The sequence below is a fragment of the Archocentrus centrarchus genome, chromosome 12, assembly GCF_007364275.1.
Source record: "Archocentrus centrarchus isolate MPI-CPG fArcCen1 chromosome 12, fArcCen1, whole genome shotgun sequence".
Taxonomy (NCBI): Eukaryota; Metazoa; Chordata; class Actinopteri; order Cichliformes; family Cichlidae; genus Archocentrus; species Archocentrus centrarchus.
The window spans coordinates 12762464-12790147 of record NC_044357.1 but is presented as its reverse complement, the minus strand read 5'-3'; the positions used below and the strand labels follow the sequence as shown (position 1 = coordinate 12790147).

At 39.7% G+C, this 27684-nt stretch overlaps 1 protein-coding gene across 1 annotated transcript in view; it reads left to right on the top strand.

Moving 5' to 3' along the window:
• Positions 1-27684, top strand: part of astn2 (astrotactin 2) — a 244812-nt gene that overhangs the window by 147898 nt on the left and 69230 nt on the right. Inside the window, exons 13-15 of the mRNA XM_030742268.1 lie at positions 24736-24860; positions 25934-26038; positions 26848-27027. Coding sequence (XP_030598128.1) covers positions 24736-24860; positions 25934-26038; positions 26848-27027 — 410 coding nt within the window. The remainder of the gene's footprint in view (positions 1-24735; positions 24861-25933; positions 26039-26847; positions 27028-27684) is intronic.

The following is a 27684-nucleotide window of genomic DNA, read 5'->3' as shown; positions in this document are numbered from 1 at the left end:
TGTGCGGAGCTGTGATCTAAGCAAGAGGTGCCTACTTTGAAGAATCTAAAATATAAAACATATTCTGGTTTGTTTAACAATTTTTGGTTTACTAAATCATTCCATATGTATTTCTTCATAGTTTGGATTACTTTAGTCAAAGGACATAAGAATAATCTGGTTATGAGCAGTTTAGGTAAATTTAGGTAAAAACAATGTCACTGCAAAACACGACATGTTAAAGTGTCTCATTATTTATTTAACAAAAGCTAGGCCAAAATGCAAAAGTGGTTTGTGAAAAATTAATTAGTTTGGGAAGGGAAGATCATTTCCATTTGAACAATTTGAAGTCCCTCATTTTACTTAGAGAATGATTCTTCACAAGTTTCCCGTCTTCCGAGAAGTGGACGTCCGATGCATTGCTCAGTGAAACTGCAAAAAAGCAAGACAAGAACTACATCTCAGACTCTACAGGCCTCAGTGAACATGTTAAATGTTAAAGTTCATGACAGTACATTTAAATCAAAAGACTGAAAAACTGCATTTTCACTCTCAAACATGGCAACACAGCTCAAGTGATGATAATGCACAGCACCATGTTTGGTAAAAACCAAACACAGCATATCACCAGCACAAACACATGATATAATCTGTCAAGCACGGTGGTGGAATAGTGATGATTTAGGCTTGTTTTACAGCAACAATATGGAGTCAACTTACAGTCACTGAGTCATTGAACTCCTCTGTATCCCAAAGTATTCTAGAGTCAAGTTAAAGTCAAAATGCAGACATCAGCAAATGTCCACCAAGCTCCATGTACTGTAATAATTTTGTAAAGAAGAGTGGATTGAAAATTCCTCCACAACAATGTGAGGAAGTGATAAAGTCATACAGAAACCGACTGCTTCAATCACTTCAAGTTATTCTCGCTAGAAGTGATTCTACAAGCTATTGAATCATGAGGTGTATTTAGTGTTTCACTCACTACTTTTGCATTTTATCTGAGAATGAATTTTAACATCTAGTAAGGACTAAATAACAATTTATTATGTCATGATACACGAATCCGTAGAAATAAGAGAGTGTGCTTTTGAATGTGAGTATATGAAGGATGTTTGAACACACACACACACACGCAGCATGGTCATGTAAATTTAGAACAGGGAAGTGGGCAGTATCCAATATTGTATTTCAGTGGAGAGAGCCAGACTCATACATATATACATTAATGCACCACTGCAATCACCAAGTACCACTTAACAACCTGAAGTATACAAAGAGCAAATGGATCCTCACAGGTCATGCAATTTTGAACCTTTAAAACATCCTTCCATCCATCCATTTTCTTCTGCTTATGCAATTCAGGGTCTCAGGGGGCTGAAGCCTATCCTAACTACCATGAGGTGAGAGGTAGAGAACACCCTCTACACCCAGTCTGTCACAGGGCTAACACAGAAAGACAGACAACCATTTGCACTCACAATCGCAACTATGGGCAATTTAGAATTACCAGTTAACCTCCTAAGACCCTGCATCTTCATACATTTTGCCTTTGCTGCACCTTATACTTCGTTCTGCTCAACAGTGTTTTATACTTTGTTAAGCCATGCTTACTTTGTTGTGTTTTGCTGTAAAATAAACTCATTGTCCCCATCTTTTTTTTTTTTTTTTTTTTACAAATGTATCTAACAACCACGTAACAAAACACAACTTCCTGTTTGACGAGGAAGCTTAGTTTCTATGCATACTGTGTTAGGTCCATCTAATATCAAATATCTAGGAGAAATTAAAGATACACCACAAACAGGAGCTCAGGTCTCTGGAGGTTAACCTAACCCCACTAAGTGCATGTCTTTGGACTGTGGGAGTACCCAGAGAGAACCCACGCAGACACGAGGAGAGCTGAATGAAAGTCCTGGCCAGTTGGCAGATTTGAACCCACGACCTTGGTACTGTGAGGCAACAGTGCTAACCACCAGACTACCAGGAACCTTTAAAGCAACCATCCTAATTTTTTTTTTTAGAAATGATCCAAAATACTCCCCCTTGGAAAACAAATCTGAACTTAAATTGTATAATTAAAGTTTAAAGAGAGATCTGATCTAAAATGAAGAAATAAATAAAATGCCCAATGTGACCCAAACAAAGTGTACTAGTGAAAGAATACAAACAATGGCAGCAGAATACACCACCATGTAATGACCAACAGCTGTTATTTTTCCTGGTATTTCAAAGTTCTCACCTCAAAAACATGTTTTTCTTTTAACAAATGATGACTGCTGTTTGTGAGTGCACTCGAATATTCAAACTATTAACACAGGAGCCTGACTCCACAGCTCTGTATGGATCTGCAAACTGATTGTAGTAATTACTGTATAGCTTTCATGGTGTAGACTATACTTATTTTGAAATTTGCTGTAAAATTTTTTTAAAAAGCCCTGTCACAGATTAGGGTGGTGTTTCATTAGAACATATATTACTCATGTGTTTGTCTTCTCATGGTATTTTCCCCAGTAGTTGCCAGAGTAAGAATGTAAGAATACACTTCGGTGAACACAGTTAAAAGTTTGGGTTGTGACAAGTGACAAGCAGTGATTGAGAAAGAAAAAAGAAATGAAGTTTCACCTGCTTTGTGAAGGTGATGCTGTCACCCTTGTTACTTTGATGCATAATGCTTTTTTTTTTTTTTTTTTTTTTTTTTACAAAAAGGAAAAGATACAGAAAGCTGCTTTTGATAGGTACTCTGTAAGAACTCGTCATCACCGCTCACCTCTCAGAGTAGGACGACACCACAACATGAATAATTTGTGAATCCAGGAGCCCACAAAGCTCTCAGGCATAAACATAGCTACATTTCCATGTTCCCCAGTAATTTTCAGTAATTATCTCCTTTGTGCGCACAGGGTAGCTTCTACTGGGGAGTTGAGTCAACAAACATTACAAGACAATTTCTTCCCATATAATGAGTAGCCATGAGACAGTGAGCCAGACTGCTGAGGTGAAGGGTTAAGCTGCTAAAGGTTGATGAGAAGCTCCTTAATTCTATTCCAAAATATGTGCCTGCTCCTTCTTTCTTAAATTGTCAGCATAGTGTTTATCTCTTTACTATTGCCTGTGCACATATGTGTGTGGGTGTGCGTGGCAGAATTGTGAACTCACACAGAGTTATGTGTGTGACATGCTGACATTAAAGCACTGATGATTATTTCCTTAGATACTTGGATAATTATATATCTCCATGCATAATTATTATTACTTACTACTTACTTTTAATTACTTTTTACTTTTTAAATGCCTTGGCACCTTTGTTGTATTCAAACAATTGGTTGTTTAGACAGATTTCATAATTTTTAATGTCTGGCTCATGAGAAAACAAATAGCTGTTACCACAGCTTGAGACACTGAAAATTAGAACTCTGTATTTTCTAAATTGTTGTATTGGCTATGGTGTAGATGTCCTTTCATCTACTAGGCCATAATAGTTGTACCATTTTATGTTTAAACACTGTTGTAGAATGGTTTGTGTGTATTTGTCTGGAGTTTTCTCTGACTGCAATAGCTTCAAAAAGTAGAAAGGGTGTCTGTCCCCCGAATCCAAACTGGGAGCTGGTTCCACAGAAGAGGGGCCTGAAAGCTGAAGGCTCTGCTTCCCATTCCATTTTTAAATACCCTAGGAACCACAGGTAAGCTAGCAGTCTGACAGCAAAGTGCTCCATTGGGGTGGTATGGTACTGTGAAGTTATTAAGATAAAATGGGGCTTGATTATTTTAGACCTTGTGTGTGAAATTGTTATGAATATAATTTTCTCTTATTTGTGAAGAAATTCATGAAGTCATTACTATTAAAGGTTAAAGGAATACTCGGCTTGACAGAGCTCTGACATGATCAGCCTGGCTATAGTGATGAAAAGAAACCTGGGGTTGTTCTTATTTTCTTCAATCAGTGATGAATAATAAGACATCTTAGCTTTACGGAGGGTTTTTTTTATAGAACTTATAGAGGATCTTCTAAATTATTAAGATCCCATTTCCTCTACAGTTTATAGGTTATCTACTTTAAGGCACGTGTTTGTCAGTTATATCAGGGAGTCAAGCACTTCTGATTTGAGGCATTCTTTTTCAGAGGACCCCACAGTATCCAGAGTCATACACAGTGAGGATGTAACACCATTAACAAGATAATCGACCTCTGTGGGAGTAGAGTTTAGGTGGCTGCTCTGCACTGTGTTGGCACATGGCATTGAAGATAGCAGTGGAGGAATTATGTACTTAAACTTATTTTCAGCACTTTCACAAAGACATCTGTTTCAGAAACACTGACTGTAAATTGAAGACAATGTATTGCAATATAAATTGAAATGTATGTGATGTCTGGAGGTGGTTGGATCATAGTCAGGTGTAAATACAATCTGTACAGTTTGGCAACATGCCAAGTCCTCGTCTAGTATGTCAAGATAGCTGTGGAAAAAGCTGAAAACAACCATTTTCTTATTCAGTGTATGCCCAAACTGCAGCCTCGCAAAATGCTTAAATATATTAAAGCCTCGAGGTGCCATACACTAATGCACGCAGATTGCTGTTTCCATATTCAGTGTAAATGGGGTCTAAAAGGTTAGGTTAGGTTATATCAAATCTGTTGTATCTTATATTGACAAACACATTCCTTTTTAAAATATCTTTCTTGTGAACTCATTTTATTCATTATTGTCATCTCCATTAGCTTCCATAATGTGTGTGCTCACCCGTGAAATGCAAGTCCTCCTTTTATTATTTTAATATTTGTCTTGTATAAATGTAGTTTTCTCTAAACAGCCATGTTATTTTTGCTGTTGCATATGGATAAAACACATATAAATCCTTATTTCTTCAAATGCTGACTTTTTCAAATGAATTTATGTCATTTTCTATGGTATGTGAGATACAGAAATATTTAATCATTCAAATTTTATCAATAATTTGCATGCTAAGCTTGAAAGGAAGCATTGCTGCAGCTGTCTTCCTGGAAAGTTTGGCTCTTATACACACCTTGGCACCTTAGCAGAGGGAGTTTAGCAAAAAAAAAGAAGTAAGAGGAGGTTCTTAAAGCCTCGGTGATTCCTCCATCTTTATGACTGAGTGGACAAAAGGTGAGCATGTCTGAGAGACTGCAGAGGCTTTGTGTGTAGTGCTCAAACATTTGTGTGGGTTTGTATTTACCTTTGTGTGGGTATGTGTTTGCTTGTGTGAGCCAGTGCACAGGTATGTGTGAGTGTGATTGTTCCCAAGGCAGTGACTCTCTGTGCAGTAACTCACATGGCGAGGTAGGACCTAGTATCAACTAATATCAGAGAAGCTTGCATCCTACTACCTGCTGTTTGTTTAGAGAACGCAAGAGGCAGTGATATGGGTTGAGAAAAGAGAAAAAAAAAAGCTAAATCAAAATGGAAAAGCTGAGCAAAACTTTGTGAAACATTAGGAAAGAGTAACTGGGAGAAACGGGGGTGGGGATAGTAGTGCAGCAAATGCTGCTCCGTGCATGATGCAAGAAAGTAGTCAAGCATCACACGAATGAAGTTAAATCATGTGGGAGAGAAGTATATGCAGTACTCATTTTGTAAGGTACGTGCCAGCAGCGTATGGTGATTTTTACAGAAAGGCAGAGATGACCCAAAAAAGGAAAAAGGGACCTGATTAATTGGACCAGATTAAAGCATACCATTTTGTGCTGCCTGTCTTTTATCCTTTTATATATGCTGACAACCTAATGCAGCTTGCTGCACTCTTCCGGGATATCTTTACCTTTCTGCAGCGCTTCCTCGCTGGAGAATTATAAAATATTATTACATTTATAGTTATCATCTAAATATTCATTGTTAACTGACAATGACAAGAGCTGGAGAATTTTTTTTTTTTGCACCATTCCTTTAGCAAAAGTAGCAATGAAACATTATAAAAACTCCTCACTACGCAGAAAACTATATTACTGTAAAAGTTTACATAAAGTATCAAAAGTAAAAGAAATTCTGCAGAAAATCACACAGTCGACACCAAAAGTTAATGTCTCACACAGAAAACAATGTATTTGAACTGGCTGAAATGCTTAATTCGAAATTCAGGCTTTTTACCCTTTTCCAGATCTACGTCACCAGGTAACATGATTTCATAACACTGTTCTAGTTCCACAAGCAAAGCGTACTAAATATTATGACAAGAGCAAACAGTCTTTATGCACTCCTGTGCATCAGAGAAACTAAAATCCCATGGATTACTCTTTTAAGTCTCCACAATCACTGGAATTGCTTTTGTGTTAACATTTTTGCACAGCTAATGTGGCTAACATTACCTTAAGCTTTGTTATCATGCTCACAGGTTTGATGTTAGAGCCAATCAGAAATTATGAAGATTAAGATTTTCTGAAACCGATGAGTAGGAATTGGCGTGGGTTATTGTGTTTTATCTTTTATGCTATACTGTAACTCATAAAGTCAGACGAATTCTTTGTGTGTAAAAAAAATTAGACTGGGACTCAGGGTGACCATTCTTCATGAATGCCAACACCATAAAATGTTCTTCCTTTTCAAATGCTCTACCTCTCCATTAAGTTTCACAATATTGAGCAAGATAGTATTTACATAATCTAGCTGGCAGACAGACCGTCAGCAATAAAAACATACACCCATCAAAGCCTTAGCCTTCACCTGGACTCTTGATTTGGCAGAGGAATAAAGCCACTCTTTGTTCTGGGTCCAATTCACATTCAAACATGTAGAGTTGAACATCAGGGTTTTGTTATATGACAGCTCACAGAGGACTGTGCCTGTACTCAAAGTCAGACTGGGCTTAAAGCCAGAGGATAAAAAGAAATACTGCTATATTTTAGCCTGCAATCTGTGATTTTTATTTTATTTTATTTATTTTTTAAAAACTATCCTGGTAGACCCCAAAATAAGATACAACTTAAATATCCCTTTTCCTTCTTAATCTCACATCAGTAATTGGGATTTTTGTTGTTTCCTCTTAATAAATATAAAAAGAAGATACCATATTACCCATAATCAGTGAACAGCATGCAAATCCCAATATCCCCCTTTTTTTTGTTAGTCATATACTTTCTGTTCTAGCTCCTGGCTCAGGAGATTTGTGGGTGATGTGACTCAACTTGTTCAAAAAAACTTGTTCAAAAACAAGCATTATTTGAATTGTACAACATATGATTGTTGATTGTTGAAAATAAAATATTTTCTGAAGTATTTTCTAAAGCAGCCATTCCCAAAGTCAAGAGTGCTGTGGCCCACTTAAAAAACAGAAAATCCCACGCGGCCCATGAAATCTTAAATCTTCACTTTCATCAAAATGCCCCAGAGGTGTTCTAATGGACTTAGCTCAAGCAAGTTTGGGGGCCAGTCAGTGGTATCAGTTCTTTCAACCTGCCTGCATACTCTTACCACATGAGGCCGGGCATTGTCATGCACTAGGAAGAATTCAGTACCCACTGCACCAGCGTAGGGTCTGACAATGGGTCCAAGGATTTCATCCCAATACCTAATGGCAGTCAGTGTGCCATTACCTAGCCTGGATATGCCTCCCCAGACCATCACTGACCCACCACCAAACCAGTCAGGCTGAATGATGTTACAAGCAGCCTAACATTCTCCATGACCTCTGCAGACCATTTTATATCTGTCACATGTGCTCAGGGTGAACCACTCTCATCTGAGAAAAAAAACAGGGCACCAGTGGTGGACCTGCCAATTCTGGTATTCTATGGCAAATGCCAATCAGGCTCCACAGTGCCAAGCAGTGAGTACAGGCGCCACTAGAGGATCAGGCCCTCAGGCCATCCTCATGAAGTCTGTTTCTGATTGTTCCTCATTTCACAAAGGAGCAGATACCAGTCCTGCCAATTGGTCAAGGACCTTTTATGGCCCTGTCCAGCTCTCATGTATAGCATAGGTCATGTATAGTTTCAAAAAATTTTATGCTGTCTCTTTATGGATATCCAATATCACACCTGTATCATCCAAAACATGATCATGTATTAACTAAAGCATGTAAATAAAGCATATATCACTCTGGAAGCAATAGCCCTTCATGTACTCAGTATAACAAAACATAAGCTTGAAAATCTGTTCTCCTACTATGGGTATAGATGGCCTGCACAGAAATTAGTGGATAGACGTTTTCATGACTGAATAATGAAATACAGGCTGCCAGATCCTGAAAATCAGTGCCCCCTCTAGGAACCTTTCTTTTTGAACTATCACTTAGCTCTCCTCTCTTTCCATCACTCTGCCCTTGTTTTTAAAACTGTTTCCTGGTGCTTTAAACTTTGTCGTCATAAATTATTCATTAATATTAATTCATAAATAGATGCCAGTTTCACGCTTTCATTTCCATCATCCATCCATCCATCCATCCATCCATCCATCCATCCATCCATCCATCCACCCGCTTATTTGAAGTTAGGTTCCATTGACAGCAGGCTAACCAGGGTAGTCCAGATGTCCTTCTTTACAACCACACTTTCCAGTTCCTCCTGGGGATTCCAAAGTGTTCCCAGATGTATAATCTTTTCAGCAGGTTCTGGGTCTTTCCAGCAGTCTCCTCCCAGTTGGATATGTCCAGAACACCTCCAAAAGGCACCCAGTAGGCATCCTAACCAGCTGCTTGAACTGCCTTAGCTTGTTCCTTGTGACCCCGAGGAGCAGTGGCTCTACTTCAAGATCCCAGTCACCCTATGAAGGATGACTGGGATCTCAGTCACTTGTATTTGCAACCTTGCTCTTTTGGTCATTACCCAGATGTCATGACCATAGGTTAGGGTTTGTGATGTAAATGGACTAGTAACCTGAAAGCTTTGCCTTCCAACTCAGCTCTCTCTTGACCATGGCAGTCCAGTACAACACTTGCATTACTGATGATACCGTACCAATCCACTGGTCCAACTCATGCTCCATCTTCCCATCGCTCACAAATAAGCTCCCAAGATATTTGAACTCCCTTGCTTCAGGCAGCCTCTGTCCCCCAACCCAGAGGGAACATTCTACCATTTTCCAGCAGAGAACAATTGCATCAAACTTGGAGGTGCTGACTCTCATCCCAGTCATTTCACACCAGGCTGCCAAGGAGCTTCTCAACTATCCCACCAACCTCTGGCAGTGCTGAAGGTTATCCTTTGATGAAGCCAGCAGAAACACATTATCCACAAAAATCAAGAATCTTTCTTGAGGTGCCCAAACTGGATGCTCTCCTCACCCTGGCTATGCTTTGATATCCTAAATCAAAAACAGGATTGAAGGGGCAAACCTGATTGAGTCCACACCCACTGAAAACATGCTTGACTTCAGCCAAGGATATGGACACAGCTCTCTCTTTGATTATACTGATGGCCGAGAACTCGGTCCTAAGACTCCTCCAAGTCTACAAAACACACGTAGACTGGATTGCCAGATTCTCCTCCTCTCTTCATCCAAGTGTTCAAGACATATGGCCTTAGGTCAGGTGTTACAACAACAAAGTTCATCATTGAGCTTTGACCTAAGGTGCTCTGGTACCAAGTACACTTATGAACCATGTTATGTTCAAACATGGTTTTTGTTATGGCCAACCCCTGCCTAACACAGAAGTCAAATAACAAAACACCATTCTGGTTTAGATTTGGCTATGTTCCTCACAATTACCCTTCTCTAAGTGTCTACATCATTGCCTATGTGAGCATGGAAGTCTCCCAGGAGAACTATGGAGTCCCCAGGTGGACTTCCAAGACCCTACCCAAAGATTTCAGGAAAGCCAAGTATTCTGAACTGCTGTTTGGCAAATATGCACAGACAACAGTCAGAGCCTTACCCTCCAGGACTTGAGTTTGCACAAATCTGACTCCCTTGTTTTATGGGGAAAACTCCATACCGGCAGTACTCAGCCGGGGACTTGTGAATATCCCCACATTCATCTAGTGCTTCTCACCATGGGCCACTCTGGAAAAGGAAATAGTCCAGCACTTCTTGGTAGCCCTCCTGTACTTGTTCAGGTTACTTCCCCACTAGTGAGGTGACATTTCATGTCCCCAAAACCAGTCTGTGATGCTTAGGGTCCACTTTCCCAGGCTCCCACCCTTGCCTACCCACAAGGTCAGTTGTATTCAACTATATGAAATTTGTTTCATTGAGTATTCACCCACACTCACCCTTGCAAGGCTGAACTATAAAGGAGTTAATTATCACTCCTGTGATGTGATTTCCAAAGCCTGGCTTTCAAGATGCTTACTTAAAAAAAAAAAAAAAAAAAAAGGAATGCTCCACTTTAGTTAGTCATATCAATCAGAAACATATCAGTGACAAAATAGCAGATAATATAACATTTAATCAGGTCTTGATGTCAGTCATCTTGCTTTGTAATTACACTGAAGAACAGAAGAATGCAAAAACTGCCTTGCTGTCTTGCCACATTACTGCTAATCAAATATGAGATGATGTGATTGAGGAAAAAATGTGATAAGAGTTGCCATTTGTATATTTTATGTACCAGGATAGAAGAAACTGAAGGAGACACTTAAAAAAGCTGACCTTCTTATGGTAGAAAAAATAATGCAGAGTTTATTAATGGTGCTTAAATAACATATAGAAGTGAATACATGTGCCTCAAGGTCTTCTAAGTGAGTTTAAGAGCTTGTTTTATTGAACTAATACTCCCTATTTTTCAGCACAGTCCCAGGGCCATGTAAAGTTTTAAGAGATAGATTATTTCACTGTCTTTATCAAAAGGACAGATAATAAAGAATTTGTTGTGTCTTTTTCTTGTTAAAGTGTCTGTCAAAAAAGAAAATATCCAAACTGTTCTATTTCTTGATTGCTGTGCCAAGTAAGAAAAGATAACCTCCCCTTGTAGTCTGCTGTCCTCTGATCAAATCAGGGTGATGACATGAGAGTCTGTCAGAAACAGGATTTTTAACTGCTGGTTAAGCTTCCTTGCAAAACTGTGGTGTCCTTCTTGAGTAAAAACAAGGGGGGGGGGGGGGGGGGGGGGGGGGTGAAAGAGAAAGGGAGATTAGAGAGGCAAATGTTTGCTATAATGGGTAAACACATGGTTTGAAGCAAGAGAGAAAGTGCAAGTGGAATAATATAAAATTAGAAAAGCTATGGCTCTAATCAGTTCCACAGTTAACTGGCCTGCATGCCCCCCTCACTCTGCTTTACTGAGCTTCATCTCTATGGTAATGCTCCTGGCCACCAGAGTTCATTTCTACAGTTTCCTAAAGCAGGCCAACAGAGATATCGAGGTACAAAAAAGAAAGGAAAAAAAAAGAGCTATGCATGCTCACATTGTATTTCAGTTGTATACACGACTCAGGGGAATGAAAGTGAGGATGAGTGGTTATGTGTTGTGCTTGCATCTAACTGTGTGTGTGTGTGTGTGTGTGTGTGTGTGTGTGTGTGTGTGTGTGTGTGTGTGTGTGTGTGTGTGTGAGAGAGAGAGAGAGAGAGAGAGAAAGAGAGAGTGACAAAAACACTGACTAGTGTCATTTTGGATTCAACAGTAACAGTTTTTGCTGTCATCGGCCTCAGCATGTCTCTGCATATATGTAATTACCTGCACCAACACATGCATACAATCACTCACGTACACTCAAACAAACCCCACAGTACACTCTCACAGTATACTTCAAGGCTGCTTCATTCACAGCATCAACTCCCAAGCCTAATCAATATTGGCCATGACAAGTCACCCCATCCCCTCCCCTCAGCAGGAATCATTTATCAACTGAGCTGTGGCTGCAGATGTAATAAGAGATTGTTACACAACTCTCAAGATAAACATCTCTGATTGTTTTATTACACTACAAATTGGCCTTTTTTGATGCTGCCCCTTAATAACTGTTTAATTTTTCATCCGGGGCCTGTGCCCTTAGTGACGCTGGGTGCTTTATCTTTGTTATGACTCATCTGACTGGCCCCACTCGCAGCAAGTGTTTATTCAAATAACAGATATTACAGCTGTTAAGTATATTACATGCAATTGGATCCTCTACATTCCCAGCTCTCATAAATCTTTGATTGTGCATTTCAACAAATTGGTGGATATGGTTCTCAAGGGCAAATGTGACAGCATTTTTAAAGCAATGGTAGGGAAAAGGCTAAAAAAGAGTCACGTTGACTGATGCTGTGAGAGGATACAGAAAAATTTTAATTCAGAGGTGAATGAATATAATTCATCATTGTTCATTTAGCAATGAATAAAATTTCCTCCATCTTTCCCATGTTATTAAAAGGGTAGCTAAAAATTAACTATGCAGTAGGTTACATGGATTACTACATCCAAAGTAAATGTAGGCTAAAGCTATTGTAAGCTATAGCTATTGTATAAAATCAAATAGACAAATGTTGTGGACCTGTACTAATAAACTACAAACTGTGTGCTATCGATGACAGTGAGTAAGAAAGAAGAAACATGTATTTATGTGACCTCTCCCTTTTCATATATAAGAAATCCCAAAGAAATTTTGAGGTATCTGACATTGCTTTACTGGGTGTCTACTACACAACAACAAAACCTCTGAACTGTGCTGTATGTCTTCAGATCATAACTAGGTGAAAAGTCTAGCTGCTGTTTTCAGTTTTTCTTGTGCAGTTGCCTTTTTTGCATATTGACATTCTAAAATATATTTTGTGACAGAGACAATTGTTTAGAATGAGAACCTTCATCTTTTGCTTGGAATATTTTTTTGTTGCACACTTCTCTTTCAAGCACAGGGTAATTATACCATCCATCCATCCATCCATCCAAAATAATAAAAAACATGCTCTGTTGGTTTGGATGCCATTTGGTACAACTTATGTTGTTTCTAAAATGTGGTACATATATATGGTATATAAATAAAATTAACTTAACATGATGTGACATGAGATCAGGTGACTGACTTGGCTGATGAAGAATATTCCACTTCTTTGACTTAAGAAACTCTTGAGATACATTTTTAGTATACATTGGATCATTATCCATTTACACTGTAAATTCACTGCAGCATTTGACCGAATCTGAGCAGAGAATATAGCCCAGTACACTTTAGAATTCATGCTGCTACTTCTATGAGCATTCACATCATACACATTCACGTCAAACAATAAACAGTAGTGACCCTTTCCACTGGGCAGACCTACATGCCTAAGGTTTTTGCTGTCTCTGTGATAGATTTATTTAGGTTTTTCAGCCTAATAATGACCTCATTTGCCTTGACATCTCTTTGGACCTCACATTGAGAGTTCCATTGAAAAGCTACCAAATGCAAAGTTCAACACTTAGAATCAGTTCTTTATCTGCTTAATTTTCCATGCAGTAACAAGGGAATGGCCATGACACTGCTTATCAGTCATTTGTCCAGTTACTTTTGAGCTTGAAATGGGGCACTATGTATAAAAAAACAAAAAATCCTAAACAGTTAATGCAATACTTTTCTTAAAACCCTTGAATTGAAGATGGAAGTCTGCACTTCAATCACATCTCAGTTATTTTATTTATACTCAGCTGTGGTGGTGTACAGATGCAAAATTATAGAAATTGTGTTATTGTCCAAAAATCCTGTAGAGCTCACTGTGTATCTTAAACCACATCAAATCACTGGCGTGGAATCATGTTCCTTCTGTCAAACCAAGAAACTACTCTTTCCCTCTATATGTCAGGTAAAGGTTTTTTTGTTTTTTTTGTTTTTTTTTTGTTCCTAGTGTTCTTTCATCCACTCTGATACCCTTTCAGCTTACCTAGTGTACTGCAGCCCTACTAGCTTCCTACTAGGGTCCCTAGCTTCCATAAATCCTCCAATACAACCCTCCCCCATCTGAACTGTACTGGCACCCAGTGGCTGCTTACATTCAGATCAAAATACTGTTGTTAGCCTGCAATTCTACCGAACCCCTGCCCTAACATCTCTTCCTTCTCTGTGGTAAACTGGTCATCACTGCCCTGTCATGACTTTTCAACCTCTTCTCAAGTTGGACTCTTTTTTTTTTTTTTTCCCCAGCACAGAAGTAATCTTTCCACCTTAGACAGAACCGCAATCACTACCTATGGATGCATCCTAAAAACTCTCTCCATTGAACTCCAGCACTGTGCCTGACTGACTCTTCAAATCTTTCATTTTTGTGAAACTTAATGTATTTACAAATACCTTTACTTTCACATTTTTCAAGATTTTGTGTAATGTAATTATGCAGCTGGCTATTACTGCTGAAAGCTACTGCTGAGGGAGCTGTTAATACTTTTGAAAAAAAATCAGCACATTAGAATAAAGTCTCTTCTAGACTACTCAATAATATGCAGGGACAAAAATATGTAACAATATATAATACATATAAATACTTCAAGCATGTACATTGGCTTATACTATTAGCCATTTCTTTCACACAGAGACAGAGCATCCTCTAGTGGCAAAGTTTATTATTGTGTTTCTTTCTCCTTTTCCTAACAGTTTGTTAGGACCTACAGCATTTATTGATTATTACAGTACAGAGCTCAGACTATGTGACTTTTACAAATGCACACTCACAGAGTAGTACTTTCTCTACTCCAGTGTTTTTCTGAAAGTGGTGATTAAAGTGTGGCAGGATGCAATTTAGTGCTGGATCGTTACACGGGACTGTATAAATGGAACTTGACTATTAAAAATTAATAGACTGATATTAAAATTTGGATGGGGAAATATTTTTGCCTTTACCTCGGCAATGTTATTTTTATTTTATTTTTTTTAACTATTGTTAATTTATATCTACAGACATTTTTATTGACTGTCAAATACCATACCATTCTTCTTCTTACATGCATAAGAATTACTTTAACCTCACTCTTGTCATTGTAATGTTTATAGTAACCATTTTCAAGCCATTTCATTTTTAAGCAGTTATCTTTCAACATTTTTGGTCTTTTTAGGGTTACTTGCCATCATAAGTGCTTTGATAAGCCTTTATGAGAATTCTTCATGATGCAGCTTAACATGCATGTTATTCTAAATCTATTTTAATGTATTAATCTCAATTGTTTATTGGCAATGGTGAAGGCAAGGTCATTTGAAGTAGCTATTCAGTATGCTGTAAATGTATTTTTAAAGTGCTCTTTCAGTTTTGACCCAAAATGGTTACACAACCTCAATTAGCAGCTGAGCTAGAAAAGAGACTCTGATAATCATGATACAGCCTTTGTAAGCTTGGCACCAAGGACTTGTTAGTATATTCAATACTCATTTCTTTTGGGAATTAGGGAATCTTTGTTAGTGCTTGCATCAGTCCACAAAAGCAGCTTCTAAATGAATGGAAAAGACTATCCTGCAAGGTTTACACTTTGCTGAAACAGTTAGGTTTCATCATTGTTAAGGGAGCTGTTGAAATATAGGTCCAGTCATCTCTGAAAGGAATTGTATAGGAGCACATGTAATTCATGTAGTGAACATACTGGGTTTGTGATTGGTGGGCTGCCACATGGGTGATTTATAGAATGGAGTTCTGAATGTCAAAGTAGGCACTTCACATCAATGGACTCAGCCAACAATTAAGTATTTAGCCAAAAGCTCACATGTACAATATTGTTAAATTTTATGTGTTTTAGCATGAAAAGCAAAAAAAAATAAATTGTTGTTGGTTGCCTTAGGATCTCATCTCTGCTTTTTGTGGATGATGTGGTCCTGTTGGCTTTATCAGGTGGTGACCGCCAGTTCACACTAGAGTGGATCACAACCATGTGAAGTAGCGAGTATGAGAATTAGCACCTCTAAGTCTGAGGCCATGATTCTCAGCCAGAAAAGGGTGGAGTGCCCACTCCGGCTCAGGGATGAGTTTCTGCCCCAAGTGGAGGAGTATAGTATCTCGAGGTCTTGTTCATGAATGACAGTAGAAGGGTGTGGTTATTTGACAGACGGATTGGGGCCACAGCTGCAGTGATGCAGACGCTGTACCGGTCCACTGTGATGAAAAGAGAAAGTGAAGTGAAGCTGTTGATTTACCGGTTGAGCTACTTCCCAAACCCTCACCTATGGTCATGAGTTTTGTTTACTGACCGAAAGTAAGATAAGATAGATAGATGAGATAAGGTTAATTTGTCATATGAACAGTGAAATGTATTTTGGACCTGCAGACGATAGTAAGTAGTAAAAATATATAAATAAGAATAAAAATAAGTAATTCACACATCGTAGAAATATATAAATAAGAATAAAACATGTAATTCACAAGATAAAAATATATAAATATCTAGGGTGAAAATATAAAATTCTAGTCATTGGTATTTATTGCAGCTGTGTCAGTAAGTGCATGGCATGGTATAGTGAAAGTCAAACAGAATAGAACAATTTACATTGTGTGTAACAGTGCAGTTTCAGTCTTAGTCCTCAGGCAGTGGTAATGCCGGCCTGATGGGAGCACGGAGAAGAGAGAGTGTCCAGGTTGGTTGGGCTGTTTAAGGATCAGCTTAGCCCTTAACCTGCACCGCTTGGTGTAAATGTCCTGCAGGTCAGGGAGGGTTGCTGTGATGGTCCATTCAGTTGAACAAACCACCCTTTTAAGGGACATGAAGTCCTGTTTAGTGCAGTTTCCCATCCAGGTGCTGATGCTCCCACACAAGATGCTCTTAATGGTGCAGGTGCAAAAGTTCCTGAGCACCTCGAGTGGGAGCTTGAAGTCTCTCAGCTGCCTGAAGAGGTAGAGATGCTGTCTAGCTTTCTTCACAGTGTTGTTAATATGATGAGTCCAAGACAGGTCCAATGAGATGGTCACTCCCAGGTATTTGAAAGTGTCCACGAGAAGTGGATGGTAGTCCCTCTGCTGCTTCCTGCTGAAGTCCACAATCAGTTCCTTTGTTTTGCTGATAGAAGATTGCTCTCCGAGCACCAGTCCTCCAGATGGGAGACCTCCCTCCTGTAGGCTGTCTCTTCATTGTGGGAGATTAGTCCCACAGCAGCGGTGTTGCCAGTGAACTTCATGATAACATTGCACTCTGACTTGGCCTCACAGTTGTGGGTGTACAGCGAGTAAAGCAGAAGGCTGAGCATACAGCCCTCTCTCCTATGGTATCGGATCATGGATACTGTAGTGCTGTCACTACTCCCCCACATCAAAAGAAGCCAGTTGAGGTGGTTCAGGCATCTGACAAGAACGCATTCTAGGTGCCTCATGAGCGAGGTGTTCCGAGCATCTCCTATCGGGAAAAGGCCCCAGGGAATATCCTGGACACGCTGAAGAAATTATATCTCTTGGCTGGCCTGGTAACTCCTTGGTGTTCCCCTGGATAAGGTGGCTGGGGAAAGGGCCCTGATAAGAGTAAAAGGAAGGATGGACAGACGGATGGATGGATGGATGGATGGATGGATGGATGGACGGACGGACGGACGGACGGACGGACGGACGGATGGATGGATGGACGGATGGATATTGTTGTTAAAATAAATCTTTAATCTGAGGTAATGAATTGTTGGTGAATGTCACTGTAGTTAAGATGTCGTGAAAACGGTTGAACTTGGCTGGTCGGTATTTGGATGTGGGGATGAGGTTTTATGCTAAGCAGCACAAGAGCCAATTATCTTGAACAATTTTTCTGTAAGTACCACTCAATATCAGTTACACAGTCACAAAGTCAAAATAAATATACCCACTCAAACCCATGTGGGAACATAGATGCAGTCATCTGAAATTAGGTGAAAGATGCACAATCAAGCAGGTACAGTAACAAAAAGAACCCCATCCATCTATACATTAGCTATACCCACTTATCATTTAAAGGGTTGCAGGGGGATTCAAATACTTTATTTTTCTAAACTGACCTGTAGATATGTTTGCCTGTTAACGGAATAGAATGCATATGTTTGAGGAGGAGAGAGCTGGCATGGTGTAGCTGGGAGGGTAAATTGAGAAGGACTACACATTGCAAAAAACAAAATCTAAACCAGTTGTAAGACTATTAAGTACTTACGTTGACATTCTAATATTAATGAATATATATATATATATATATATATATATATATATATATATATATATATATATATATATATAATTTTATATATATATATATATATATAATTTTATTCAAGCTGATTTTATTTATTTATCTATTTTATAGGCTGGATGCTAGAAGTTATATTTTGGAGATTCTCATTCAAATGGGAAGCATCTTTCATTTGTAGACTCAAGCAGGATAGAAGGCCTGGTTAGACAAGAGGCAGTCTAGTGTCCACTGCCCTTAATGAACACACACGGGTATTGAATGAAACATGAATAAATACACAACTTTGCCAGCATTTCCCCAGCAAGGTATGGTGAGTTGCTCACAGTAGCAAGGATGTATGTAAGTGAAGAAACTTTAGTTGGTTAAAAATGAACCGATTAGTGAACTAGAACAGGCACCTATATATATATATATATATATATATGGAGATTTTACTTGTTTGTGTACCAGTCAACATATTTTCTATCTATGTTTAAGAACATAAAGAAAGAAAATGTTTTTTTTTTAATATTAAGTTTAGTTTAGTAAGTTTATATCTCTTATTGCTTATGCCTCTAAAAACAAAAGAAATCTGAGCTCTTGTAATCAGATGTAATACATTCAATTTTATTTGCAATTAGCTGACATTTTGAATGTCAGTAATGCTATCATAAATATGACGAGGAAACATTTTGTATTATTATTAGCAATACTTTTCTTTGCAGCAGACAGCACATGTTAAAAATAACATTAATGATAGCTGTGTTCTATTCCAATTTCCCAGTTAGCTATGACAGAGTGGCAGGTGAGTCTGTACACATAGTAACAAGCTTCTGAACCACAGCAGCTGAATGCAAATCAGCAGTCATTCATTTCCAGCTGTCCTTTTCTGAGTGTGGCAAGTCAAAATGTCCTCATTGAAAAAAGTCTTATTAGTGAAACCATTGTATTGTTTAAGGCCCATTATAATCAGTGCTTTATTACAGTCCTCCATAGACATTTCTGAAAACATTTTAACTTGAGAAGCAGGAAAAGCACAGGTGTAGGAAACTATTTGCGTTAATCATGACTTAATCCAATTTTAGTTTCAGGAAGCAATATCAGTAAGCTGGCATACACATTAGCACCCACACATTTGTTGCTACAGTAGGTTTGATGCTCATTGCATAAGCTGGCTGTCAGTTTATAAGATGTAATTTTTCAATCCTAAGTAAGATAAGTTAGTCATAGCAGTAGTCCCATGAGTGGAGCCATTTGTGCAAGATGAAGATGATCTTTCCAGAATGACAAGCAACTGGCTCATCTTGTTAACCACCCTGGTTTGTTTGGGTTGTAGCCTTGCAGATAAATGTCTCTTCTTGTAATGAGCTGTCAGCAGAAAAAATGTTTCAAGTTTTCTTCCTACCACATACACACAGACACACATAAACAGTCCAAGAAACTGCAGTCCAACTAAAACTAGGTAAATCGAAGTCTGACATTCTGTCAATTCTGAATTTGCTTTCTCACCTACTTACCTGTGGAGGTGCCAGAGTCTGCCCTTGAGATTGTTATGACATCTGTCCCTGTTGCTTTTCCCACAAGGAAAGAATAAGAAAAAAGATAAGAAAAGTAAAGTTTAAGGACATTTAACGATTTTATATCCACTCAGGTTCAATTAAGATCATAGGTGCTATCCATTACAAGTTTTTAATCCCCTACATTTTAGTTTGGTTTGAACATCTGTAAGCGAACCAAAAACATATGAATGAGTATAGTGCGCTAAATGGCTAACAACAAGGAATCCCTTTCAGAGTGTCAAGGACAGTGCAAATCTGGGCTTGAAAATCCATAAAAGTGTACATGGTCTTGGTCCACATGCCTTTATTGTAGCTTCTAGGAGCCACAGGATGAAGCTGACTGATACAATTTAGCAATCGATACGTTTTCTGTGAGAATAAGCAATGTTATTCTTTACACTTCTTCTGTCTCTTTTTTCATCTCATTCTCTGCCCTTGAGTTGATCCTTCCACCCCTCCATTTTAGCACTAGGGCAGTGATTGCGTCTAACAGGCTTTGTGGTTAGAGAAAGCAAAGAGTAGGACAGAAAGAGAGAAGCAAGATAAAAAATTTATGTCAAGAATAGTGAAGCTAACCCCTAGGGTTCCTATCACACATGGTCTGAGCTCTGAGATTTGGTCCCATAAAAGTGGATTATAGGAAATAAGTTGCTGCAGCCTGCCATGCTTTCAGGATGCAGTAAGACAACCCATCTTTTTGACAGTAAATGAACCAAACCTCCTTCAGTTCAAACACAACTGTCTGTATACTGAACAAAAACACACAACACAGCATTTTTTATATATTATATTTCCACTCGTAGGGACAATGATATTTTTTTCCCAAGTAATCTTTAAATTGAAAAATATCATAACAGTGCAGATCAACAGATCACTATAAATGGAAAAAAGTTTTTTTGTTTTTTTTTAAGTGTTTAATGCTAATGCCATACCAATTCTGTGTGCATTTATGGGTATTTTGTGTTGTCTTCCACTACAGAATTGCATGTGGTTCTTTGTTCCATCCCACAAATGTCAGTGTTTGAGGTCATAATTCATCTAATTTTCCCTGCAGTTCCATGTTTTATGTTCTTTAAATAATTATATTGCCAGCAGGTACTCTGGCACTACAAACCCCATTGCAAACAAGAGTTTTTCTAATGGCTAATTTTTGAGAGGACTGTTTTTCTAAGGTTAAACAAGTGTCATGCTGTTTTTATGAAAAAAAAAAAATCATATAAGATAGTTGAGTATGCCAACATAAACCTTAAAAGCAGCCTGAAATTTCACTTCGAGTGGCATGTCACCTATATCTCCTTCATATCAAAGACCCCTATGGAAAAGTCACCAAGGGAACTGTTTACCTTGCCTGGGATAGGGTTACCAGGGCTCCACCTTGGATCCAGGCCTGGGGAGGAAGCTTGAGGGAGATTCATTAGCCCGTGGTGCCCGGCTGGGCGCAGCCCGAAGAGGAGACATAGGCCCACCCTCCTGTAGGCCCACCAACCGCAGGAGGCGTCATAGGGGTTGGATGCAATGTGTGTCAGGCGGTGGCCAAGGGCGGAGGCCCTGGCGGACTGATACTTGGTTATCGAGACTGGCTATTAGGACATGGAATATCACCTCTCTGGTGGGGAAGGAGCCTGAGCTAGTGCGTGAGGTTAAGAGATACCGGGTATATATATTTGGGCTCACCTCAACGCATGGCTTGGGCTCTGGAACCAGTCTCCTGGAGAGGGGCTGGAATCTGTTCCAGTCTGGAGTTGCCCTCAGTGAGAGGCAGCGAGCTGGGGTGGGTATTTTCATGACCTAATCATGACCTGGAGGGACATGATTAGGAGGAACGGCCTTCCTGATCTGAAACCGAATGGTGTTTTCTGTGCAAACCACAGTTTGTCCATAATGAACACCATGCTCGAACATAAGGATGTCCATAAGTGCATGTGGCACCAGGACATCCTTGGCCACAGGTCAGTGATCGATTTTATAATTGTATCATCAGATCTGCGGCCGTATGTTCTGGACACTCAGGTAAAGAGAGAAGCTGAGCGGTCAACTGATCACCACCTGGTGGTGGGTTGGATCAGGTGGCAGGGGAGGATGCTGGACAGACCCGGCACACCTAAACATATTGTGGGGGTGTGCTGGGAATGCCTGGCAGAGGCCCCAGTCTGTGAGATCTTCAACTCCCACCTCCGGCAGAACTGCGACAGCATTTCAAGAGAGGCTGAGGACATTGAGTCTGAATGGACCATGTTCCACACCTCCATTGTTGAGGCTGCTGCTCAGAACTGTGGCTGGTACCTGTCATGGTAGTAATCCCCGAACCAGATGGTGGTCACCAGAGGTGAAGGGAGACATCAACCTGAAGAAGGAGTCCTATTGGGCTTGGTTAGCCTGTGGGACTCCGGAGGCAGGTGTGGGAGGAGTTCAGAGAGGCCGTGGAAAAAGACTTTCAGTTAACCTCAAAGTGATTCTGGCAAACCGTCAGGCGACTCAGGAGGGGAAAGCGGTGCTCTATTTACGTAGTCTATAGTGCGGGTGGGGTGCTACTGACTTCAACTGAGGCTATAGACAGGCAGTGGAAGGAATACTTTTGAGGACCTCCTTAAACCCACTGACATGCCTTCTGTAGTGGAAGCATAGTCTGGGGATAAGGGGGATGACTCGCCCATCACTGGGGGTGGGGTCACTGAGGTGGTTAAACAACTCCTTGGTGGCAGGGCCCCTGGGGTGGACGAGATTCACCTGAGTTCCTGATGGCTCTGAATGTTGTAGGGCTGTCTTGGTTGACACGCCTCTGCAACATCACGTGGAGATCTGGGGCAGTGACACTGGATTGGCAGACTGGGCTGGTGGTCCCCATCTTTAAGAAGGGAGACCGGAGGGTATGCTCCAACTACCGGGGGATCACACTCCTCAGCCTCTCTGGGTGCTGGAAAGGAGGGTCCGTTCGTTAGTCAAACCTAAGTTTCAAGATGGGGAGGATGGGGTGTCTGGCCCGTTGTTGCAGGTCATTCACTCCCTGTATAACCGCAGGGGGAGCTGGGTCCATATTGCCGGCAATAAGTTGGACTCCTTTCCTGTGGGTGTTGGACTTTGTCAGGGCTGCCCTTTGTCACGATTCTGTTCATAATTTTAGGGATATGATTTCTAGGCGTAGCCAAGTGGCGGAAGGCTTCCGCCTTGGTGGCCTCAGAATCTCATCTCTGCTTTTTGCGGCTGATGCGATCCTGTTGGCTTCATCAAGTGGTGGCCTCCACCTTGCAGTGGAACTGTTTGCAGCCGAGTGTGAAGTGGCTGACATGAGAATCAGCACCCCTACCCTCACCTATGGTCCACGAGCTTTGGGTAGTGACCGAAAGAAATGCGACAGAAAGGAGTTTCCTCCGAAGAGTGGCTGGCCTCTCCCTTAAAGATAGGGTGAGGAGAGCAGCCATTCAGGAGGGGCTCAAAGTAGAGTTGCTTCTCCTCCACATCAAAAAGCACCAGTTGAGGTGTTCTGCGCAGGTCCTACTGGGAGGAGCCCCAAGACACGCTGAAGAGATTATATCTCTCGGCTGGCCTGGAAACATCTTGGAGTTCTCCCCAGATGAGCTGGTGGAGGTGGTTGGGGAGAGGGAGGTCTGGGCTTCTCTACTTAGGCTGCTGCTCCCGCGACACGGCCCTAGATAAGCGGAAGAAAATGGATGGATGGATGGATGGATGGATATCAAAAATCATCTTGTCTTAGGGCTATAGTCCTTATGTCTACATGTCCACGTGTCTATGTGTCTACTTGCAAAAAACTGAAACCTCAGTGTTACACCTTTTTGTTTCTGTGCGAAATTCTCAGTATTGTCAGAAAAATTATCAATAAATTTATCTTGCCAAAGCTACTTGAAACACAACACTTTATAAAATGTTATCCAGTAAAAGCCAACTACCAATATTAATTGTGTGTCTGGGCCCTAAAATAAAGTGTGACAGATCTTCATATCGTATAGTAGCTAGCCTTCGAGCAGCTTCAGTATTATATTATTCTCTTGGCACAGTGGATCGTGAGAGAACAGAGGTGTTTGCATTCCCTCCAGTGCTGTTTGCAACAGCATTTATTAACAGCAGCTGGTAATATTAAATAGCAAGAATGGCGTTTATACATGGCAGCTGGTGATATTAAAACATTGAATGGTGTTTATAAATGCCAAATGCCATTTTAAATGGTATTTATAAACACCAGCTGGCGTTATTAAAATGTCGAACAGCAGGGGGAATGAGATGAATTATGACCTCAATGGCTTTCCATACGATTGATGGTTGTTATTATCTTTCTTTTTTACATATACTTATCATCTTCAGCAAAAATGAAAAGGAAAAAAAAAAAGTTTTCATGGGGTCTGCTGCTCTTTGTTTTGCCCTCAACTGTTGCCTTTGTTGCAATGCTAAGCATCATCATACACACACATTGTATTTACACTCATATTTTACTTTTACCATGCTATTGTTGTTTGCAGGGTGATTGAGGAACTTCCTCCACTCGTGTTTGGAAGAATCACAAAAATATTTTTTACAATTAATTAAAAATGCATCTTATGTTGATAGTTTAAAAATTTCACCATCAAGTGCAATGTGCAAGATATGATCAAAAAGTCCATGGGAACAAGTCCATAAAAATCAAAAAAACCTTACCTGATTTAAATTTGAACACTCTTCTTTTTAAGATCATCTTCTCTGCAACATTTTCATTGCAGCTGGTATTTTTAAAATCTCAGTGGAAGTCCCATTCTGTCCTCTGGTTCCTGTGTGTCTGCAATGTGTGCTTGATGTCCTCCAACGTGTCCGTTTTGGGGCCCTCCCGGGAGAGATCTAAAGATAAAAGCTACACTGGAAGCTGTCTGGACATGCACGAAAATATGACCTTGAACTGGAGATCAGCCAAATTTAAATCCTGCAAGGCCTTTGATTTTTATGGCCCTGTTCCCAGAACCTTTTGATCACATCTAAGATGGAGACCCGATGAGCCTAACACCTTTATTTTTACCTGTGAAAAGAGGAGGACAAACTCTTCCTCCAAAGACACATAAAATATTATCATGAAATAAATTTCCAGGATAGTAAATCTCCAAATCCCAATCTCTGAATGGTACAGGATGAGGAAGCAGCTGGAAAAAGCACTGGAACATGCCAGTACTCCAGATGCTGTGAATTGCAGTCAGTTTTCACGAGGTGTAGCTGCTTCCCTGACTGTTAAACACAGCCTTTTGATAGATACTTAAAGTTTCTTTCTTTCTTTCTCTCTCAGGGACAACAATTTTATTAAGGACTTTCCTCAGCTAGCTGATGGTCTCATGGTTATTCCTTTACCAGTAGAGGAACAATGTCGAGGAGTCTTGTCAGAGCCCCTGCCCAACTTGCAGCTACTCACAGGTGAGAATATTTGAAGAAGTCTGGGAATATCTGTTCTTACTGCATGTCTCTTCTCTTTTAGAGCACTTTTTGCTAGTAATAGCTTTCTGACTCAGTTCTAGTCTGTTGCTTCATAAATTCTGACCTTAATAAAGTTAAAAAGTTAAAATGTCTCATTTGAAAGGCTCATCTCCCAACTTCAAATGCAAGCACATACACAAAGAATTACACACACACACACACACACACACACACACACACACACACACACACACACACACATATATATATATATATATATATATATATATATATATATATATATATATATATATATGCCCAAACACACATATATCACATATATAGGACTTTATAAACTGTTTATTTATTTTCTTCACTTTTTATATGTTCAATCCCATTCTGTAGGGGACTGAGTCACTTAGACTTTTGTCTTGAAACCTGCACCTGTGCTTCTGCTCTCTAATCCTTCCATTAGTTAAATTGGCATTTGGTCCACAGTGACCCCTGAGATATTTTATTGAGGGTTCTGCTTTCACCACAATTGGGCACACACATACATGCACAGAAACTAAAATTACCCTTTTTTCACTCTGCATGAATGTCTCAGGTGTAAAACGCCTTTCAAAGGCACAGGATCAAGGTTCCCGTAAGCAGTTTATCCCCCCCCCCCCCCCCTTGCTCTTCACTTTTGTGGCTATTTAGTTCTAGACTGGAGTGAAAGTTTGGTAATTGAATTGCAGGGAAAGGCGAGATTGCTCCCACTTCTAATGTCAGCAATCCAATTGGAGTTCAAGCTGCTCTATATATCACCATTGATCCAGGAGCAGCTGGGATATGGGCTGTGATAATAAATGGTGTTAAGGCAATAATGGATAACAATGGTTGGGCAATAAACTGTACAAATGAAATGATGGATTTAATCTATTTGTTTATTTTGAATTTGTCTTCATAATTCTGAGATGTGTAATTAGCTTTAAATTTGTTGTAGTGGTAAACTTTCTGGTACCTGTGTTTATCCTATCTTTTTGTCTTATATTTATCTGTGTGCTCACATTGTTTTTTGTATTTCTTAGGGGATGCCCAGTTCAGCGAAGCAGTTGGGTACCCTATGGTTCAACAGTGGAGAGTGCGCAGCAACCTGTACAAAGTCAAACTCAGCTCTATTACCCTAGCTACAGGTCAGTGTCTGAATAATAATGTTTGGTGTTCTCATCACTTGTCCCTAGATAAATATAAGAAATTGATCAATAAAATAAATGTGTTGTTTCTTTGGTCTTCTACCATTCTTTGTAGTTTTAGCGTATTTTGTATTCTATCAATTATTTCAACACTCAGTACTATCACCTACCAAGTGGGTCAGGTGGCCAAAATTGCGATGGCTAGATCACTGGATCAGAGAATCTACAGAAGAGTGTGTGTGTGTGTGTGTGTGTGTGTGTGTGTGTGTGTGTGTGTGTGTGTGTGTGTGTGTGTGTGGGTGTGTGTGTGTGTGTGTGTGTTGTTTACCCGGGGAACAGATGGAAGCAAGATACACTATGGGAGGATAGCATGATACTCTGACCAATGTCTGCTCGAAAATCTTGGGTCTTGGCAATTATGTGGATGTTACTTTGTTGCAGACTACACAACCCTTTCTCTGCAACTGTGTGGTTGCCATAATAGGTAACAATACCATGAGCTTTAAAAGCATATGTGGTTTGTGCTGAAAAAACCTTGCACCTCACAGCTTACAGGACTTAAAGGATCTGCTACTAACTTCTTGGTGTGTCATAACCCAGAGTACCTTTAAAGGGCTTGTGGAGTTTGTGCCTTGACAGATCAGGCTTGCTTTGGTTGCACAAAAAGGACCTATACAATGTTAGGAAGGTAGTTTTAATATTGTGACTGGCTGAACTAAATATAAGCCTATTTATACCACCTATCTATAATATCTATCCTTTTCACCCATTTGGACAAGACCTCACCGATCTTATCCTTGATGTTTTAGGCTTTTCCAAGGTGCTGAAGACACTATCAGCAGAGAGCACACGTGAGGAGCTGCTGGCTTTTCTTCAACAATATGGTAGCCATTATGTGTCTGAGGCCCTGTATGGCTCTGAGCTCAGCTGCAGTATTTACTTCCCCAGCAAGAAAACCCAGCAGCAGCTCTGGCTGCAGTACCAGAAAGGTGAGTATGCTGACAGATGGCAACAAAGGCCAAAAAAATCTGCATGATGAATTTTAGAGAAATGTATGGAAATGCCATCATCAACATAGCCATATAGGGGTAATTTTTAACTTATCACTGTAAAAAAGGACACTGTGTTTTGAAAAAGGATAAGCTTGTGGTGTGACCATAATTAAAGTCTCCCCTTGGCTCACTTTAATTCTGTAAATTACTTTAATTACTTAAGTTCACAGAAATATTGGACACCACTTTATCTAAATACAAACTTAACTTGCCTTTAAAAGACTCCATGTTTAATTAATACAACTTTTGGTTAAGGTAACCTTGTTAAGTTAAAGCATCCATCATCTGGCATTTGTTGTGCTGTTCCTTTTTTTAATTGTGCTTTTTGTTAACTTTTTTTTGCGATCCAAAATAGTGATATTCGGTTTGGGTGTTCAGCGAGGTTTATTGGGTTGTGGGCATATACTTGCTCATTTTGTATTCTAAAAAGAAAAAGAAAACTGAAATGAACATGAGATGCGGCAGTGTACAAGGGCAAGATTTTGTCATAGTCTTAAAATTTATGAACCAAATCTATGTGCCACAGAGGTGTAGATCATTTATTTAATTACAAGCACACTTAGTACACAGGATTTCCTGTGAAACCTGTCCGTA